The sequence below is a fragment of the Balaenoptera acutorostrata genome, chromosome 1, assembly GCF_949987535.1.
Source record: "Balaenoptera acutorostrata chromosome 1, mBalAcu1.1, whole genome shotgun sequence".
In the NCBI taxonomy this organism is placed as follows: Eukaryota; Metazoa; Chordata; class Mammalia; order Artiodactyla; family Balaenopteridae; genus Balaenoptera; species Balaenoptera acutorostrata.
In genome coordinates this window covers 131,647,006-131,668,868 of record NC_080064.1, presented here as the reverse complement: position 1 = coordinate 131,668,868, position 21,863 = coordinate 131,647,006, and the positions used below count along the sequence as shown (strand labels likewise).

At 35.8% G+C, this 21,863-nt stretch overlaps 1 protein-coding gene across 1 annotated transcript in view; it reads right to left on the bottom strand.

Annotated features, from left to right (window-relative positions):
* Positions 1-21,863, bottom strand: part of MROH9 (maestro heat like repeat family member 9) — a 130,114-nt gene that overhangs the window by 30,448 nt on the left and 77,803 nt on the right. The window contains exons 7-9 of the mRNA XM_057557563.1: positions 18,784-18,919; positions 10,376-10,500; positions 6,942-7,091 (exon numbers count right to left, since the gene is read on the bottom strand). Coding sequence (XP_057413546.1) covers positions 6,942-7,091; positions 10,376-10,500; positions 18,784-18,919 — 411 coding nt within the window. The remainder of the gene's footprint in view (positions 1-6,941; positions 7,092-10,375; positions 10,501-18,783; positions 18,920-21,863) is intronic.

The window sequence follows — 21,863 nt, the reverse complement described above, 5'->3', positions numbered from 1 at the left end:
CCAATTTGTATTCCTTTTATTTCTTTTTCTTCTCTGATTGCCATGGCTGGGACTTCCAAAACTATGTTGAATAATAGTGGTGACAGTGGACATCTGTGTCTTGTTACTGATCTTAGAGGAAATGCTTTCAGTTTTTCACCATTGAGAATTATGTTTGCTGTGGGTTTGTCATATGTGGTCTTTATTATGTTGAGGTAGCTTCCCTCTATGCCCACTTTCTGGAGAGTTTTTATCATAAATGGGTATTGAATTTTGTCAAAAGCTTTTTCTGCATCTATTGAGATGATCATATGGTTTTTATTCTTCAATTTGTTAATATGGTGTATCATATTGATTGATTTGTGTATATTGAAGAATCCTTGCATCCCTGGGATAAATCCCAGTTGATCATGTTGTATGATCCTTTTAATGTGTTGTTGGATTCTGTTTCCTAGTAGTTTGTTGAGGATTTTTGCATCTATATTCATCAGTGATATTGGTCTGTAATTTTCTTTTTTTGTAGTATTTTTGTCTGGTTTTGATATCAGGGTGATGTTAGTCTCATAGAATGAGTTTGGGTGTGTTCTTTCCTCCGCAGTTTTTTGGAAGAGTTTGAGAAGGATGGGTGTTAGGTCTTCTCTAAATGTATGATAGAATTCACCTGTGAAGCCATCTGGTCCTGGACTTTTATTTGTTGGAAGATTTTTAATCATGGTTTCAATTTCATGACTTGTGATTGGTCTGTTCATATTTTCTATTTCTTCCTGGTTCAGTCTTTGCAGATTGTACCTTTCTAAGAGTTTGTCCCATTCTTCTAGATTGTCCATTTTATTGGCATACAGTTGCTTTTAGTAATGTCTTATGGTCCTTTGTATTTCTGTGATGTCTGTTTGTACCTTCTCGTTCATTTCTAATTTTATTGATTTAGACCCTCTACCGTTTCTTCTTGATGAGTCTGGCTAAAGGTTTATCATTTTTAAAAATGTTTTCAAAGAATGAGCTTTTATTTTCATTAATCTTTTCTGCTGCTTCCTTTGTCTGTATTTCATTTATTTTTGCTCTGAACTTTATAATTTCTTTCCATCTACTAATTTTAGGTTTGGTTTGTTTTTATTTCTCTAGTTGCTTTAGGTGTAAGGTTAGGTTGTTCATTTGAGATTTTTCTTGTTTTCTGAAGTAAGCTTGTATTGCTATAAACTTCCCTGTTAGAACTCCTTTTGCTGCATCCCATAGATTTTGGATCGTTGTTTTTATTTTTATCTGTCTCTAGGTATTTTTTGATTTCCTCTTTGATTCTTCAGTGATCCATTGGTTGTTTAGTAGCATAGTTTTTAGCCTCCACGTGTTTGTGTTTTTTACAGTATTTTCTTATAGTTGATTTCTAATCTCATAGAATTGTGGGTGGAAAAAATGCTTGATATGATTTCAGTTTTCTTAAATTTACTGAGGCTTGCTTTGTGACCCAGCATGTGATCTATCCTGGAGAATATTCCATGTAAACTTGAAAAGAATGTGTATCCTACTTCTTTCAGATGGAATGCTCTTTAAATGTCAATTAAGTCCATCTGGTCTAATGAGTCATTTAACACTATTATTGTGTTACTGTTAATTTCTCCTTTTATGTCTGATAATGTTTGCCTTGTATATTGAGGTGCTCCTATGTTGGGGGCATAAAAATTTACAATTGTTATTTCTTCTTCTTGGATTGATCCCTTGATCATTCTGTAGTGTCCTTCCTTGTCTCTGGTAACAGTCTTTATATTAAAGTCTATTTTGTCTGATATGAGTATTGCTACTCCAGCTCTCTTTTGATTTCCATTTGCATGGAATATCTTTTTCCATCCCCTCACTTTCAGTCTTTATGTGTCTCTAGATCTGAAGTGAGTATCTTGTAGGCAATGTATATATGAGTCTTATTTTGTATCCATTCAGCCAATCTGCATCATTTGGTTTGAGCATTTAACCCATCTACATTTAAGGTAATTATTGATATGTATGTTCTTATCGCCATTTTGTTAATTGTTTTGGATTTGTTTTCTGTAGGTCTTTTTTCTTTCCCTTTCCTCTTTTGTTCTCTTCTCTTGTGATTTGATGACTATCCTTAGTGTTGTGTTTGGATTCCTTTTTCTTTTTTGTGTGTATATCCATTATAGATTTTTGGTTTGCAGTTACCATAGGGTTTTGGTATAGTAGTCTCTCTCTATATATATATACACACACATGATTGTTTTACGTTCCTGATATCTTAATTTCAAATGCATTTTAAATATCTTGCATTTGTACTCTCCTCCTCTCATAATTACTGATTTTGAGATCATATTTGTGTGTGGATAATTTCCTACATTTACGGTAAGTTTTCCTTTACTGGTGAGCTACCACTATCATAATTTTCTTGTTTCTAGTTGTGGCCTTTTCTTTTCCATGTAGAGCTATTCCTTTAGCATTTATTGTAAAGCTTGTTTGGTGGTGCCGAATTCTTTTAGCTTTTGCTTGTCTGTAAAGCTTTTGATTTCTCTATTGAATCTGAACGAGAGCCTTGCTGGGTAGGGTATTCTTGGCTGTAGGTTTTTCCATTTCATCACTTTAAATATATCATGCCACCCGCTTCTGACCTGCAGAGTTTCTGATGACAAATCAGCTGATTCCCTTGTATGTTATTTTTTGCTTTTCTCTTGTTGCTTTTAATGTTTTCTCTGTCTTTAATTTTTGTCCATTTGATTACTATGTGTCTAGGTGTGTTCTTTCTTGAGTTAATCATTTATGGGATTCTCTGTGCTTCCTGAAATTGGGTGATTGTTTCCTTTCCCATGTAAGGGAGGTTTTCAGCTATTATCTCTTCAAATATTTTCTCAGGCCATTTCTCTCCCTCTTCTATTTCTGGGACCTCTATAATGTGAATGTTGGTGCCTATGACCTTGTCCCAGAGGTCTCTTAAACTGTCTCCATTTACTTTCATTCTATTTTCTTTATTCTGTTCTGCAGCAGTGATTTCCACCACTCTGTCTTCCAGCTCACTGATTCATTCTTCTGCCTCATTTATTCTGCTATTAATTCCTTCTAGTGTATTTTTCATTTCAGTTATTGTATTCTTATTTTCTAACTCTCTGATGAAAACTTCTTGTAATTTCTTGCTCTGTGCATCCATTCTTTTCCCGAGTTCTTGGATCATCTTTATATTCATTACTCTGAACTCTTTCTTGGGTAGATTGCCTATCTCCACTTCACTTAGTTGTTCTTCTGTGGTTTTATCTTGTTCATTTTGTCTGGAATATATTCCTTTGCCATCTCTTTTTTAAAAAAAATTCTATTTGTATTTTATTTATGTAGTAGGTTAGTTATGTTTCTCAACCTTGAAGAAGTGGCCCTCAGTAGGGGATGTCCTTTGTGTCACAGCAATACACTTTCCTCTTATCACCGAATGGCCAGAGACTAGCTAGTCCCAGGGTAGGTTCTGACCTGTGTTTGCACACTCAGTTCTGCAGCCTGTGGGATCATAATTTTCTTCCTTCTGGTGCCTGCCCCCTGGTGGGTGAGGCTGGTTTAGAGGCTTGTGCAGGTTTCCTGGTGAGAGGGGCCAGTGCCTGCCTTCTGGTTGGTGGACCTGGGTCTTGGTCCTCTTGTGGGCAGGGCCATGTCAAGGGATGTGTCTATTCGTGGCTATGGGCTCAGGAAGTCTTTGGACAGCATGTTTGCTGATGGGTGTGGCTGTATTCCCACCTTGTTTGTTGTCTGGCCTGAGGAATCCCAGCACTGGAGCCTACAGGCTGTTGGGTGAGGCCAGGTCTCAGTGCCAAGGACCCAAGCAAGATATATTCCTCCAGCCAGAGTTCACATAGATGAACACTCCCTGATATGTCCACCACTAGCTTTTATGACCCCAGAGAGAGCCACAGCTGCTCCCTGCCTTCCCAGGAGACCCTCCAAGACCAGCAGGTAAGTCTGGCCCAGGCTTCTATGAAATCATTGCTTTTGCCCTGGGTCCCAGTGTGCATAAGAACTTGTGTGTGCCCTCCAAGACTGGAGTCTCTGTTTCCCCCAGTCCTGTGGAGCTCCTGCAATCAAGCTCCACTGACCTTCAAAGCCAAATACTCAGGGGGCTCCACCTCCTGATTCTGGGGAGCCTGCCATGGTGCTCAGAGCTCTCACTCCTGTGGGAGAACCTCTGTGACATGATTATTCTCCAGTTTGTGGGTCACCCACCTGGGTGGTATGGGATTTGGTTATATCACTAGTGTGCCCCTTATACCATCTCATTGTGGTTTCTTCTTTGTGTCTTTGGATGTAGAATATCTTGTTTTAAATAGATCTTTGTTGGAGTATAATTGCTTCACAATACTGTGCTAGTTTCTGTTGCACAAAAAAGTGAATCAGCCACATGCATATCCATGTTCCCATATCCCCTCCCTCTTGAGCCTCCCTCCCTTCCTCCCTATCCCACCCCTCTAGGTCATCACAAAGCACCAAGCCGATTTCCCTGTGCTATGTGGCTGCTTCCCACCAGCCAACTATTTTACATTTGGTAGTGTATGTATGTCCATGCCACTCTCTCACTTCGCCCCGGCTTCGCCCTCCCACCCCATGTCCTCAAGTCCATTTTCTATGTCTACCTCTTTATTCCTTCCTTGCAATATCTTTTTTGGTAGGCTCCCGTCTTTTTTGTCAATTGTTGTTCAGCAGTTGTGATTTTGGTGTACTTGTGAGAGGAGGTGAACTCGGGTCTTTCTACTCCACCATCTTGTCTCCAATCCCTCTTCATTTTTGAATAAAGAGAGTTTTAACTAGACCTGGAATTTTTCTCAAACCAATGGTTGTATATTCAACATCAAATTTAATCTACCCAGATCACCTCATTTCTTATTTTGAAAGTACTTCTCAGAGACCATAAGCTGAAAAGTTGTTTGATGTAAATTTACATTCCATTGCAATTGCCTCGTATACAACTGAATTATCTGTGCCCAACCCTCTACTCTAAACAAACAAAATGAAGTGTTTATTGTAAAACATTCATCCCACCACATATGCTACAAGGTAAACATGAAATGGGAGACATAAACCAGTGATCTTCTCCAGAGTTCTCTTAACTATTGGGTTTAGAGCTTTTTCTTCTCATCCTCCTCCTACTACTTTAAATGCAGCATGCCCCTAAAACAAGCCAGCTATGTTACTGTATGCTCAATTGTAGAAATGATGATTTCCTTCAATCCTCAAGGAAAGACGTGCTGTGTTAGATTTATTTAGAAGTAGTAAGCCCACAAACTATACTTGCAATTTAGGAGATTTTCAGGATACTTTTAATGCAATTTTTCATTATAACTGACTTTAGAATCCAACCCTGTTTAAGCCAAGAATCCAGTGTATTCAGTAGTTCAATTGTTTGTGGGAGCTGGGGTGGGGAAATAAGTTGCTGAACCCCATTTTTGTTCAGTTTATTTCTCCATGTTTAATGATTTCATTGTAGCACAGGCTAGTTTTACACATCTAGTTTTCTAATTGGCTTCTCGTCTTCTCCAGGACCTGATATGGTTTTACCTAGCTTCCTTTTCTCACTGCATGAGAGGAGAACTTTTATTTTGTTAAAGAAATGACTGTTGCCCTCCAGCTTTCCCCTTGGTCTGCGTGCCTTTTGGAATGCTCCTGTCTGTAGAAGCATGAGAGTTTGTAAGAAGCATTATTTCCCCTTTCCTGCTCTCTGAGTTTGAGTGCAAGCACTCAGTTTATCTACAATCACATAACACTGCTATGTCAGGAGAGGGAACTGGGAGTTCAGCCCTTATGTCTCCATCAGGGCTGGTTTCATGGGCATGTGACCTATGCTTTTGCACAAGGTCCCACATTCAGAAGGTCCTTCACTTTGTTTAAACCTCTGCTGTTGTCATATTGAAATTTTTAATAAGTTTTCCTTGAGTTTGTGTTTTGTAGGTGAAGTCCCATGGGACAATGGAGCCTGTGTGTGTGTGTGTGTGGCAGTATGAGAGTCAGCTATGGTTCCTGCAGCCTCATTCAGAGGCAGCATTCACAATTCCCTAAGAACACAGAATTCCAGTGAACCCATGATGTGCAGGGGTTCAGTGGGAAATCAAAGCAGGTATAAGATAAACATTTATTGATGCCTCAACCACTTAGGCTGAAAATGATGACATAGAAGGAAAGAGAAAGATGTGGCAATCCATAAATTCTTTTCCATTCAATCTTTCCTTATTCATGAACAAAATGAAGATAGAGAGTGTTAATAGAATGTGTGAATGACAAGGAATGAAATAAAGACAATTAAGGTAGTTTTGTGTAGTGTTTACCACTCTTCTGGTAAGAATAAAATACATATGCATGCACGAAATATGAAATATGAATTGTAGTATTTTGTTAAGTTGTGTGCTCTTATATTTGCAGCTATGATTGGCATTGCACAATAGAAAGATGGATGGCAAAATGCATGGTAATGTTATAAAATTTTAGGGTTTTTTTTTTTTAACTTAGAAAATAACAACTCCATGACAAATTGAGAGAGAGAGATAGGGAAAATCTTCATATGTTTCTACATCTAATGGTAGTTATTTTCTATGTTTTGAATAAGAAGCCCCACATTTCAGTTTGCACTGGGCCCCACAAATTATGTGGCCAGCCCTACAGCAAGCTGAGGGTTCTTAAAACTTTCCTTAATGGTTACACAGGGGATTTCAATTACAGTTGTACTATTTTATTGTTGTTAATGCATTTTTTAAAAATTTGAAGCAAGTATAGAAAAATGTTACAATTTGGTATGATTGGTGAGTGAATGTTCATTACATTATTTTGAAACTTTTCTGTATGCTTGAAATATTTCACACAAAAGCCTCATTTTATGAAGTGACATAATGAATAATGGCAAGAAATATATGTGAAAAGAAGTAGGCATATAACAAAGGCAGTAAGAGCCCATTAGAGAATGCATTCTGCACTCCCCTGCTCATTGTCAAGTATCTTACCATGGTGACCTTATGGGCATAATATTCCAGAGTCAGTTTCAGTATGGTTGCTGCCTTGGATGCAGTTGTTTGATCAGGTGCAGAGAGTCTCATCAGGAGACTCCACACAAAGTCAGTCAGCAAGCGTGGCAATAAGGTTTGTCCTACACTCTGAAACCAAAAAGGAGAGTCATGATCTCAGGCCTTACTTATATCAAGAGAAGCAAGACAGCTGAACCCAGACATCCTGAGGGAAGCTTCAGGGCCAGGCAGGGCCGTATGATTTTTGTAGGCCCTAGGCACCTTTGCTGCTGTGGGCCTTTTCCTCCATTAAAAAATATTAAAAATTATATTTTACAATTGTGTTGCTATTAAGATGACTGTAATTCAAGTTGAATTATATATATTTTTTCATCTGATTTTTAAAGCAATTAAAACATTTTCATCTGAATAAGTCAGCTCTGGGGGCAAGCCAGGGAGAAGTGGAAAATCATGGCATTGCAATTCAGAGGAACTATAAAATATTGATTTTATCCCATTTCAGCTATTCAAATACTAGAAATTATTGTGAACTTCAGCTTTGGAAATGAATTTGCTCAGATCAGAAACAAGCATGATTTGTAGAAGATGAAGGAAAGGATGGGGTAAGAAAGGCAGGGTCATTCAAAGGTGTGGGCTTTTTCTCAGAGAAGTATCAAGAAGTGGGAAGAGAAAAAAAGGCCCATATGTCCACGATTGAGGTACAACAACTACAATTCAAACAATCTCTTTTTAAAGTTAGAGGAATATCCATGGGCTATAAAATGTGAAAAAAAATCACAATATTATGGATCTCTCAATTATGAATGAACCACATTTCCTCCTTTTGTACGTGTGTATGTGTGTGTATATATATATATATATATATATATATATATTCAAAATTTCCTTTATGTGTGTGTGTGTGTGCCATTCTCTAAAATACAGAAAGTACTCAATATTGCCAATAAAAGCTTTTCTCCATCCCCATTAAAGGAATAGAACATAGCTCTTTCTGGTCAATAGGGAAGGACTGAGTTCTGAGTGAAAACTGATGACCACCAGGCTCCCTCCTACTGGACAGAGGGGTGAGGGATAGTATTTTTGGAAAGCTATGAAAGATGGATAAAGGAGGGTCACTAAGGCTTGGTGAGGTGAACTGAATATTATAAATAGTTTGCTCTACTTTGAGAAAGCCAGATTTAATTATATAAGATGTTGAATTTAAAAAAATCATTTGAAGAGGAAATATTCTCTTTTGCATATTTGTTTATTCAACAAAATAGTTTGGTGTCTATTAAAAAGTTGTAGAAGGAGCAATTCCTAGTGAAACTTAGAGATAGTGTTAGAAGTTTCCAGTATGTCAAGGTTGAACAAAGAAGAACAAACCTGACTCCATATTGGATCTATTCCTTTAGCTCTAGCCTTTGTGCTCCATTGCCTGTGCTTAGTCATGCTAGCTTTGCACCTTTGTCTCAAACAGTAAGAGAATGTGGCCTATAGCCCAGAATATACATACTAACCCTTTCTCAATATTCTGTCTCTCAGGCTTGACCTTTAAACGTATAACACGTTTCCATTCATATAGAGATAAAAAGGTGCAGAATAGAAAATAATAGTTGTCTTGTTGGAGGTTTACAGGAACATTGTGACCAGACCTACCTGGACAGCTGCAAGAACAAAGGATTTCAGCACCAATTAGTTTGCAACAACCAGTCACACCTCCCCTCCCCTTTTAATGTAAAAGAAGCCTGAATTCTAACTCGGGTAAGATGGTTCTTTGGGACACTAGTCCACCATCTTCTTGGTCTGCTGGCTTTTTGAATAAAGTCACTATTCCTTGCCCCAACACCTTGTCTTTTGACTTGTTGGTCTATTGTGCAGCGAGCAGTATGAGTTTGGACTCAGTAACAAAGGTGTAGATATGACAGTAGAGTACATCAAATGATAAGGGCTCCCTTTATAAAATATGATCTAGCTCTATTGGCTAAAAACCTTGATGCTTATCCTCCTATTTGCATCCTTTGGACTTTGTCTTTGGATATGGTCCTCTTGGTTTCCTTACTACAACCTTAGATTCTCTCACTCACTTGTCCCAATCTACCTCTGAAAGTACCTACCTCAGGATTTTCCAGCTACTGCTCTTGCACACAATGCTAGTACTAGACCTGCTTTGATCTCACAATTGAGAACTGAATAACAGGTCATGAACACAGGACCCAGGGCACCCTCCCCCAAACCCAAGGATTTCTAAATCTGATGGACATTAAACTCAGATAAGAGAGGACGCTAAACTGGAAGTGGAGATAGTAAGACCCAAGAACCACTTGGAAGAGACCCTGAGGAAGCTGCCAGTTTTAGGCTAACTAGCCTAATTGTGGGGCTCAGGATTTCAATTCTAGGGCTCTGGAGTGAAGCATGGAAGGATGTAAAAGGATTTTCTAGTAAACCTCTACAGATGCCTGGTTTCTTCACTTAAATAGACAACTTCGTAGTCAACCAGGTTTGTGACTTTTGAGGGGAGGTGAATTATGAATAATGCTTGATTTTGGAAAGATGCATCATCATGAAGATGCATATTTAGGACATCTATGTGGTAGTTTTGATTGTATTATTTGAGGTATATTGCTTTCATATCTCCTCAGCCTCCCACAATTCTATCTACCTCAGTCGTGGGAGGGCAAGGCACTGCTTTATGCATGTACCTTTAGGAGGAACCATAAGACCCTCCCAACTCAAGAGATAAGCTAGCCTGAAGAGCCTCCCCAGCAGACTTTGCTGAACTGTTGACTCAATGTATGTAGCTAGACAGCCATCTGTTGGACAGCACAACTTAGGCACCAGTGACCTCTCAAGCATATGAATAAGCCCATATACTTTGAAGAAGGTGAGGGAATGTATACAGTTATAGAGCCTCATGATTTTCCCCAAGGGTTGGGTCAATGTAAAAATTATTTACTTGGTACTGAGGTTTATCACTTGAACTTTTAAAAAAATTTAAATTTAAGAGGTTTCTAAAATGTAAATCACATTATTTTGATGTTTGCTGAATAAATTATAATAGCATTGAAAAGGCTGTTAATTGTTGACTTCATTAATTTTGCTAGAAAATCAGAAGTTTCCTATCTTTAGTAACTTATTAGCCAAACAATAAGAAGCATAACAACTAGGAAACACCTATCTCATTTGCATTCTGTAAGGATTAGGTAAAATAATATAAATTGCTATATTCTGGAATAATAGGCATAATTCTTATTAATAGAGATGAAAATCAGGAAGCCAAATGCTCTACTCTATCATTTACTCTTTGCTTTACTGAATTTAAATAAAACAGAAAAAAATCTATTAAAAATATAAATTTTGTTGAAATAAGTTGCCACTAAAAGTAATAATACACATGAAACAAAAGCCATAGGATAAAGTGGTGGCTAAGTTACCTGAGCAATTTTACTTTTGTCTCTTTGCAAGATCTTGGGTAGAAATTCTATATCAGAGGGAGAAGGCAGGAGGCAATGACTTCCAGGCTTATCATACTTTGTACTTTTATTTTTTGCAATATCCGCTGTATTAAGGAAAAGAGTTTAGGGTTTTTATTTGATCACTGGTTCCTCTATAACATTGCTATTTCTAATTTCCTCTTCCTGCCCAATTCTGGAAGTCTAAAGTTTCTGAATGTTTAACTCTCTGCTAACAGTTTAGTCACATAAAATATTATGACTACATTGACCCAGAGTTTAAAACGTGTTTAAGAGAGGCCTGTGAAATATGAATAAAGGACATAGATAATTTTAATAAGTTGACCAAATATCAAGTACATTTAGGCCATCAAATGCATTGTTCAGTGCAATGGAAGAGCTACTGCTAAGTTGACATGTCTATTGGTAAAAGAGCAGACTTGGAGGCATTTTGCAAAGAGCTGGGGGAGTGGTACAGCAAGAAAGAGAAAAGCCCTCAACATAAGCTTCAGGTGCAGATGTCTTTTGTTCTAGAGAAGGTAGGTTTTAAATGACTTTGCTTGTTTGCTAACAGCTTTATAGAGATATAACCAATATGCAACATATTTAAAGTGTCTAATTTGGTAAGTTATTATATATGTATGTGCCTGTAAACATCACTGTAATAAAAAAAGATTTATTCCCTCCAAAAGTTTCCTCATGTCCTTTTGTAATTGATCAAACCTGCTCCCAGATCCTACTCCCTGATTCAAAGGCAGGCACTGATCTGCATTCTGTCAAGTTTGTATTTTCCAGTTTTATATATGTGGAACCATTTAGTATATACTCTTTTGTTGTTTGGAATCTTTCATTCAGCAAAATTATTTGCAATCCATCCATGTTTTTTCTTGTATCAATAGTCTTAGTGATGGATACTATTCCATTGTACATATATACCATCATCTGCTTATTCATTCACCTTTTGGTGGACATTTGGGTTGTTTCCAGTTTTTGGCTATTACAAATAAAGGTGCTATTACAAATAAAGGTGCTATCAACATTCACGTACAAGTCTTTGAATGGATATTTGCTTTCATTTCTCTTAGGTAAACACTAAGCTGTGGAATGACTGGATCGTATGGTAGATGTGTGTTTGACTTTTTAGGATACTGCCAAATTATTTTCCAAAGCTGTTGCATCACTTCACATTCCCTCTAGCAATGTATGAGAGTTCCAGTTGCTTCACACCTTTAATAACGCATTGTATGGTCAGTCTTTTCAATTTTAGACATTTTAACTGGAGTGCAGTGGTGTCTCATTGCAGTTTTAATTTACCTTTCTTTTATGACTGTATATTGATCATCCTTTGATGTGCATCCTTGCCATCTGTGCTTCTTTAGTGAAATGACTGTTCAAATCTACTATTATTATTTTAATTTGGTTGCTTGCTTTTTCTTTTTCTTTTTTTTTTTACTGAGTTTTGAGTGTTCCTTTAAAATTCTGAATATAATTCTTCTATCAGATATGTAATTTGCAAATATTTTCTCACCGTCTGTGGCTTATCTCTTAAGTGTCTTTCAAAGAGCAGAGGTACTTAATTTATCTTTTTTTTTTTTCATTTATGGGTCACGCTTTTGGGGTTATGTTTAAGAAATCTTTGCCTAATCCAAGGTACAAAGATTCTTTCTAGTTTCATAGTTTTAGGTTTTACATGTAGTCCTATGATCCATTTTGAATTAGCTTTTATGCATTTATGAGATATATATCAAAGTTCTTTTTTTGCATATAAATCACCAATTTTTCCAACAATGTCTATTGAAGTTTATCCCTTCTCCACTGAATTGCCTTTGAACCTTTGTCAAAAATCATTTGACCATACATGTGTGAATCTATTTCTGGACTCTTTATTCTATTCTATCCAAAGCAATGTTGAACAGAAGTAATGACAGTGCACATCCTTGTCTTTTTCCTGGTCTTTTGGGGAAATCATTCAGTATTTCACCATTAAGTATGATGTTAGGTGTAGATTTTTCATAGATGTATTTTAGCAGGTAGAGGAAGTTTCCTTTTATTCCTAATTTTCTGAGAGTTTTTATTAGGAATGGATGTTGAATTTTGTCAAGTACTTTTTCTGTATCTATTGAAATAATCATATGGTTATTTTTTTCATCTGTTGATGTGGTATGTTACATTGGTTGATTTTCAAAAAGTTAAATTGACATTGCACTTCTGGATAAATTCCACATGGCCATGGTATATTATTCTTTTTATTTAGTGTACTATTTGACTTGCTAAGCTTGATTAATTTTTTTCATCAGTGTTCTTGAGGGACATTGGTCTGTAGTTTTTTGTTTTTATTTTTCTTGTAATGTCTTTGTGTGATTTTGGTGTCAGAATAATGCCAGCCTCATAGAATGAGTTGGCAAGTATTCCCTCATCCTCCCATTTCTGGAAGAATTTGTATAATTTCTTTCTTAAATGTTTGATAGATCGTTTCAGTCTGGAGTTTTCCCTGTGGATCTGGACTTTTCTTTGCAGAAGATTTTAAACTACAAACTCAACTTCTTTGCTAGATATAGAATATTCAGATTATCGATTTCTTCTTGAGTGAACTTTGGTAATTTGTGTCTTTCAATAAATTTTGTCTGTTTAAGTTGTCAAATTTATTGGCCTAAAGTTTTTCATAATGTCACTTTTTATTCTGTTAATACCCATAGAATCTTTAGTGACATTATTTCTCTCATTCCTTATATTGGTAATTTGTGTCTCTTATTTCTCCCCTGATCTTCTCAGAGAATTTGCTTTTGGCTTCATTGCTTTCCCTTAATGTTTTTCTGCTTTCTAGTTTTATTGGTTTTTATTCTGGTCTTTATTATTTCCTCTCATCTTCTTACTTCTGCTTTTATTTGCTCTTCTTTCTCTACTTTCTTAAGGCAGAAGCTAAGGTCATTGATTTAAGAACTTTTCTCTATTCTAATGTAGGCATATGGTGCTAAGAATTTCCCCTCTGGGATCTTGTTTAGCTGTATTCCATAAATTTTGAAATTTTATATTTTCATTTTCATTTAGTTCAAAATGCTTTAAATTTCCCTTCTTATTTCTTTTTTTTGACACATTTATTATTTAGAAACAGGTTATCTAGTTTCCAAATATTTTGAATTTTCAGATATCTTTCTTTCTTTTAAAATTTAAAAATTTATCTCCAGAGTTTCCATTTCTTAAAAAGTTGATAAAAGTTTAACTTGAATAAATCTTTCCCCCACTTCTATTTATTTATTTATTTTTAACTTGTTTAAAATCTAAAAAAATTTTATTTTACACTGGCGTATAGTTGATTAACAATGTTTTGTTAGTTTCATGTGTACAGCAAAGTGATTCAATTATACATATACATGTATCTATTCTTTTTCAAGTTCTTTTCCCATTTAGTTTATTACAGAATATTGAGCAGAGTTCCCTGTGCTATGCAGTAGGTCCTTGTTGACTATTTTAAATATAGCAATGTGTATATGTCAATCCCAAACTCCCAATCTATCCTTCCTCCCCACCCTTCCCCACTGGTAACCATAAGTTCATTCTCTAAGTCTGTGAATCTGTTTCTGTTTTGTAAATAAGTTCATTTGTGTATCATTTTTTTCTTAGATTCTGCATACAAGTGATATCATATGATATTTGTCTTTCTCTGTCTTACTTCACTTAGTATGACAATTTCTATGTCCATCCATGTTGCTGCAAATGGCATTATTTCATTCTTTTTAATGGATGAGTAATATTCCATTGTATATATGTACCACATCTTCTTTATCCATTCATCTGTTGATGGACATTTAGGTTGCTTCCATGTCTTGGCTATTATAAACAGCACTGCAATGAACATTGGGTTGCATGTATCCTTTCAAATCCTGGTTTTCTCCAGATACGTGCCCAGGAGTGGGATTGCTCTATCATATGGTAGCTCTGTTTTTAGTTTTTTAAGGAACCTCCATATTGTTCTCCACAGTGGCTGTACCAATCTACATTCCCAGCAACAGTGTAGGAGGGTTCCCTATTCTTCACACTCTCTCCAGTGTTTATTGTTTGTAGATTTTTTGATGATGGCCATTCTGACTGGTGTGAGGTGACATCTCATTGTAGTTTTGATTTCCATTTCTCTAATAATTAGCAATGTTGAGTATCTTTTCATATGCCTGTTGGCCATCTGTATGGTCTTTTGCCTATTTTTTGATTGGGTTGTTTGTTTTCTTTGATATTGAGCTGCATGAGCTGTTTATAAATTTTGAGATTAATCCCTTGTCATTCGTATTGTTTGCAAATATTTTATCCCATTCTGTAGGTTGTCTTTTTGTTTTGTTTATGGCTTCCTTTGCTGTACAAAAGCTTTTAAGTTTAATTAGGTCCCATTTGTTTATTTTTGTTTTTATTTCTATTACTCTAGGAGGCAGATTGTAAAAGATATTGCTGCGATTTATGTCAACGGGTGTTCTGCCTATGTTTTCCTCTAAGAGTTTTATAGTACCTGGTCTTACATTTAGGTCTTTAATCCATTTTGAGTTTATTTTTCTGTATGGTGTTAATTCTGTGTTTGATTTCTAATTTAACTCTGTTTTGGTCATATTTTGTATGACTTAACTACCTGTTGATTTCTTGAGGATTGTCTTATGGTCTATAATATGGTTTATTTTGGTAAATTTTCTGTTTTTTTCTTGAACAGAATGTTTAGTTTTCCATTTTTGGTAGAGTGTTCTATAAATGTCAATTAGGTCTAGCTGGTTCAGGTCTGTATCCTTATTGATTTTTTGTGTAATAGGTTATTGAAAAAGTGGTATTGAATTCTCTGATTGTAATTGTAGATTTATTTCTCATAGTAGTCCTATCAGCTTTTGTTTAATGTATTTTGATTATTTTAATATGTTTCATTTTCAAGTACATAAGTGTTTTGGATTATGTCTTCTTAATTAATTGACCCCTTTATCATTATGAAATTACCCTGTTTTTCCCTGGAAACATTCTTTGCTCTGAAATGTGTGTATTTTTTGATATTGATATAGTCATTTCAGTTTTCTTTTGACTAGTGTTAGCATGTTATATCATTTTCCAACTTTTAACTTGTATTCTATTTGTGTCTTTACATCTAGGGTAGATTTCTCATAGGCAACACATAGTTGAGTCTTGCTCTTTGTCCAGTGTGATAATCTTTGCCTTTTCATTGGAGATATTTAGAGCATTTATATTTATTATGAGTGGATTTAAGTCTTCATTTTACTTTTTGTTTTCCATATTTCCATCTGTTTTTCTTTCTATTTTTCTTCTTTTTTGGTCTTTTTTTGATTAAGTATTTTTTATGATTCTATTGTATCTCCATTTTGGCTTATTATATGTAACTCTTTGTTATATTAGCTAAGTAGTTCCTTTAGGATTTATATTATACATCTTTAACTTATCACAGTTTACTATGAAGTGATATTTTATGAATTTATGGATAAGAACCTCATATTTCACCCTCTTTCAAGCCTCTGTGATATTGTTGTCACATATTTAGCTTTTACATTGTTTTTGTTTGTTTGTTTGTTTGCATGCTTTAAATAGTTGATTCTCATTTAAAGAGATTTAAAATGTAGGGAAGAAAATTTTAATATTTACCTTCATAGTTGCAATCCAGTGCTCCTTATTCCTTTATGTAGACCTAGATTTTCATCTGACATCATTTTTTTCTTGAATAATTTCATTAAATATTTTTCATACTTCAGATATGCTAGTGATAAATTCTACCAGCTCTTGTGTATCTAAAAAGTCTTTATTTCACTTTTGCTTTTGAAAGAGCACCACTTTTGCTGGTTAAAGAATTCTAGATTGACAGCTTTTTCTTTCAGTACATTATGAGATTACTTCATTGCCTATGGCTTGCATTGTCTCATGAGAAATTTGCTATAATCCTTACCTTACCTTTACTCTGAATGAAATGTTGCCCCCTCCCAGCCCCAGCTCCTTTTAAGATTACACTGTTGAACATGAAAAGATTCTCAGCATCACTAATTATTAGAGAAATGCAAGTCAAAACAACAATAAGATATCACCTCATACCTGTCAGAATGGCTATCATGAAAATGTCTACAAATAACAAATGTTGGAGAGAGTATGGAGAAAAGGAAACCTTTGTACAGGGTTGGTGGGAGTGTAAATTGGTGCATCCACTATGGAAAACACTATGGAGGTTCCTCAAAAAACTAAAAATAGAACTACCATATGATCCAGCAATTCCACTCCTGAGTATATATCCAGTAAAGTAAAATGAAGAAAAAATGAAAACACTAATTTGAAAAAGTACATGCATTCCTATGTTTATAGCAGCACTATTTACAATAGCCAAGATATGGAAGCAACCCAAGTGCCCATAAACAGATGAATGTATAAAGAAGATGTGATATATCGTCTATCTATCTATCATCTATCTATCTATATAGATATATAAAACTCGTCCATAAAAAAGAATGAAATTCTGCCGTTTGCAGCAACATGGATGGACCTAGAGAATATTATGCTTAATGAAATAGGTCAGACAGACAGAGAAAGACAAAAACCATATGATATCACTTATATGTGGAATCTAAAAAATAAAAAATGCAAATGAATGTATATGCAAAATGGAAACAAACTCACAGATATAGAAAACAAACTAGTGGTTGCCAAAGTGGAGAAGGAAGAGGGGATGGACAAATTAGGCATATGCGATTAAGAGATACAAACTACTATGTATAAAAGAGATAAGCAACAAGGAAATATTAATAGCACAAGGAATTATAGCCATTATCTTATAATAACTTTTAATGGAGTAAAATCTGTATAAATACTGAATCATTATACTGTACACCTATTATAAATGTATATTGTGTATATTGTAAATCAACTATACCTCAATAAAAAAGATTATACCGTTAATCCCTGCCAGAGTGTTTTTCAGCTCAGATATTGTAGTTTTCATCTCCTGAGATTCAATTTGGGTCTTTTAGAGACTTTTCTTTGTCTCTCATTAGCATATTCATCTTTTTCTCTAACTCCTTAAATAAATGGAATATGTTATAATAATTGTTTTAATGACTCTCCTAATTCTATCATCTGTGTTATTTCTGGGTCAGTTTTTATTCATTTTACTTTTTATTGTGGGTTGTATTTTGTTTCTTTGCATACCTGGTAATTTTTTGTTGCATGTCAGACATTGTTAATTTTAACTTGTCCAAACTGTTCATTTTAACTTGTTAAGTGATGGAATTTTTGTATTCCTAGAAGTAAGCTTGAGTTTTTTCTGATAAACAAAGTATTTGGAGATCAGTTGATAACTTTAGGTCTTGTTTTTAACTTTTGTTAAGTGGCACTAAAATAATTCAGGGATAATTTTTTCCTCTTGATGAGACAAAATCTCTTTGTACTCTGCTTCATTACTTATGAATTATGAAGTTTTAAATTCTAGCTTATAGGCATGGGCACCATTTCCAGTCTTTCGGGATTCGGTGGATCCTTTAACCATTTTGGGTGTTACCCCCACCATCCCACCCACAAGCCTCAGGTAGTTTCCTCACATGTGTGCTCTGATCCTTACATAGCCAGATAGTTAAAGGGCTCTCTGCACATCTCTGGAGCTCTCTTTGTGCACTCCTTTCTGGCGCTTTGCTCTGTGAACTCTAGATATCTTGATCTATCTGGATTCCCAATTCTGTCTCTTCAACTTGGTGAGACTCTTGGGTTACTCCTTTCTGGGCTGCAGCCTAGAAACTTACTCTAAGTTGTAAACTCAGTCAATTGTAGACTCTGCTTTATTTGTTCATTTGTTCCCATCTCATTAGGAATCATTGTCCTTTGTTATCTGATGTCCAATGGCTTGAGAACAATTAGTATATATAATCTTTAAATAGTTCTTTATTATGGGACAGTAAATCTATTCTCTGTTAAAGTATTTGGAAATAGTTTGATACCATAAGGTCTTGCTCTTATGCTTTGTTAGGCAGACCAGAGCAGCATTTATTTAGGTCTTGGGCTAATTTTTCCCCACCATTGAAGCAAGAATCTGAGTATTCTATTTGATACTCCATTACAGAGAAAAAGTATGCCTCTTTTTAAAAAGTCCCATTGGTAATTTTTCTTCCTCTCTTTCTTCCCTGCCTCCATCCAGCATTCCTGTCCCCACCATTAACACCCAACACTAATCCAAGTATAGTATGTTATAGACATTGAAGGACCAACTATAACATTTTAAAAATAATTCTAAAAAAGATTTTAAAATACATTTTAAAAAGTGAAGCTATAGATCTTGGGGCAGGATTTTGAAATCTACAGACATAGAGCCCCCTTGGGACCCACAAGTATAATAATTAGGAACAGATTATTAGTAACCCTTAGAAAAGATGAATCTTTCTTACCATTCTGACACTTTGCAATGCAGAGGAGGTGATACATTCCCAAGGATGCTTGTTGTGTGATTGCGGGATCAGCATGGGAACACAAAAGAGACAGTTCTGCTGCCAGGACACCCAAACATGGAACATCAACACTTGTCTAGTGAAAAAACAAAGTAGAAAAATGTATTTGCTATGCATGGTCAACATTAAATGTTTGTGTCTGATATATATATCAGACTACGGTTAGAGTTGAGCTTCAGAGTTCACAAAATCTGTATTAAAATCCTCACTCTGTTACTGAGCCTCAATTTTCTCATCTATGAAATGCATATAACAAATGTTACCTTGTAACAGTTATTGTGGGAACTAAGGGGGTAACATTTATGACAAAAAAGAACGTTCCTAGCAAAGTGCTTGGCAATAATAGAGACTCAACTAATGTTAGTTTCTAGTCTATATTTTAGGTAGCTATTTGTAGTATCAAATTCTTAGGATACTGGAGTGGGGGAGTCAATATCCAAAAGCTTTCATGCTTCCTTCTTCATGTATGAAACACTTTAGATGACTCTGTAAGTCACTGGAGAACACTTCAGATGACTCTGTAAGTCACTGAAGAAAACTTTTCTTCCTAGAATTGCTCTGATTCTTCCCAGGGAAATTAATTTTTTAAAAAACTCAAAACATTTGCTTCTGCTATCAAACCTACTGCCAAAACATTTATATATTCCCCCCCTACACGCACACAACTTCCTTGACACATAGGTTTCTCAAATATTTAGGTTTTTACCTTGACTGATTTGTTTAGCCAGATCAAATGCAAACAGAGAGAGTAGACACATAAAAGAAGAAAGGAGAGATGGAAGAGATATTTTGCTTTTGTGAAGGTATGAGAATTATTACCAATTTTCTTTAAACAAAAAGGACTCTCTCTTCCCACATGTAGGTTTGCTAAACTAGTAGGCCTGCAGAATCTTCTTATCTCTAAGACAAATTATTACTTTTCCTGGATAGATGCTTTGGTGGTCAAAGTTAGAGTTCAAGTCAACCTTCCAGGGAGATCCCAAGACCTGTTTCTCCTTCTTTGTGTTACTCTTATATACCCTTATCCTTGCCTCTCTTTTTGCTTGACCCACTCATGTCTGTCTGTCTGTCTGCCTGTCTCAGTCTTACACACACAAACACACACACACACACACACACACACAGAATCATTCCTGAAGAAGAATGTGAGGTGACCTAGGTCATGGGCCAAGGATATGACCGAATTAGGATGTGGGAGTGATGGTCTTAGTAGAAGAAAGGAAGATAATCTGCTTCTGTGGATGTCTTCCTTGGATTCTTTCTGCCTATAATTCTTTGTAAGGGTACCTGCGGCTCCCCCTATTTTAGGAGTCCTATGACTTAGAAGAATCTAGACGCAGACAGTAGGGGTTGCTATTTATTCTAGACCATAGGAAGAAGTGTTTTATTTTCCCCTGCCTATTCTCTGCTTTTAGTTTGCATTCCAAATTTCTTTTTCTATCAAATGGCAAGATTTTAAGAACCACCTTTGCATTATGGGTTTAAAAAAAAGGGGAAGGTGTTCTGTTTCTCTGTTGGGCACGATGGAGGAGTATGAGTATGTGTCTGGTATTTTTGCCACAAGCTTCTCTGCCATAGACATCTTTGCCACGAGCATTTTTGCTGCAAACCCTTTTAATACATGACTAATTTTCTGTAAGGCAATTTTGCTGTGAAAGATAAAATAACTAGTAGACTGTTTGGTTTGACACTTTGGTTTCAACTGGTTGAAATGAGTTAGACTTTCTTTCAGTAAGCCATTTTATTGATGGCTTTATTGAGCTGAGAGGTGACAATGATTTGCCCCAAGAGTTGGTTTCTTATTTTGAAGCACACTACATTGGAGGAGAAGGAAGCTAAGGGTCTCAGAGATGCAGAGTTGAACCTACATTTCCCATAGAACTTTGGAACATCTATGAACAGACATGTGGCAAGATGCCAAGAACAAAAAACAGTGCAGAGGTTTTTATAACGCAATACAAAGCTCAGTTACAAATACGCATCCTGGTATTTGGAATGAAGGATGAAATGAAGGAAGAAATTTTAGCAAAAAAAGAAAAACTATCATGCTGAATGAGGAGATGAATCAAAAAGCAAAAAACATATTATGAATGAAAGACTTCAAAGACAAGTGCTTAAGTACAACCCACAAAATAAAATCAGTTATTTGGCAGAATTGCCACGAATTTACACACAATTTAAGTGTATTTAAATTGTATGTAAATATTTAAATTGTATTTCTCAAGAAAGCCTTTTTAATTTTGTTATTAATTTTTCATGTTTCATTATGACCTTTATAATGTCCCCCTTTTATTTTTCGTTATTTTATCTTTTATGAAAAAATTGCCTTACGGCCAATTAGTTATGCTACAAAGATGTCTATGGCAAAGACCCTTATAACGAAAGTACCTAGAACCAGGGGAGTACTTCTCACAGCTTAGCTCACTGAACCTGGGGACCGTTTACAGAGGATTGGCCTTAAAGTTTTATTGTGTTATAGTTTTTGCCTTGAGCGTTCTCTCTGATTATCCCTTCTTATGAACTTGTGGATGTGTAACTCTTAGCAGGTGTCTTTGTAGAGGAAGCTGCTAATAATGCCAGATAGGGTCTGTCTAGATGTGTGTCTCTAACAGAGTAGGTGTGGCCATGTCTGGATTGCATAGCATGTTTGAGGAAGAGGGGAGACCTGACCTAGGACAGGCCAAGAGAGGAATAAAGCTGTGTGAACCATGGGGCACACTGATTATGCCCTGCACAGTCCCTTCAGAAGTGTGCCAACCACAGTCACACCCCCTCAAACACAAGACTTTGGGAACATTTAATACAGTATAGTCCTGCTTTTTTAGAAAATCTATCTAAAGTGCTGAAAGAAGGAGAGCTAAGACCTGGATAAAAGTAGCTTCTCTGTATTTGCTCCTAAGTCTAAGTGCTCCTGCTTAGTTTTCTGGCCCTTTCTTACTGGATTCCTTCTTCTGTGTACATCTGGCCTCTCCAGTTCCTTATCTTAACAATTATGACAGTTTTAGGTACTAAATTCCAGA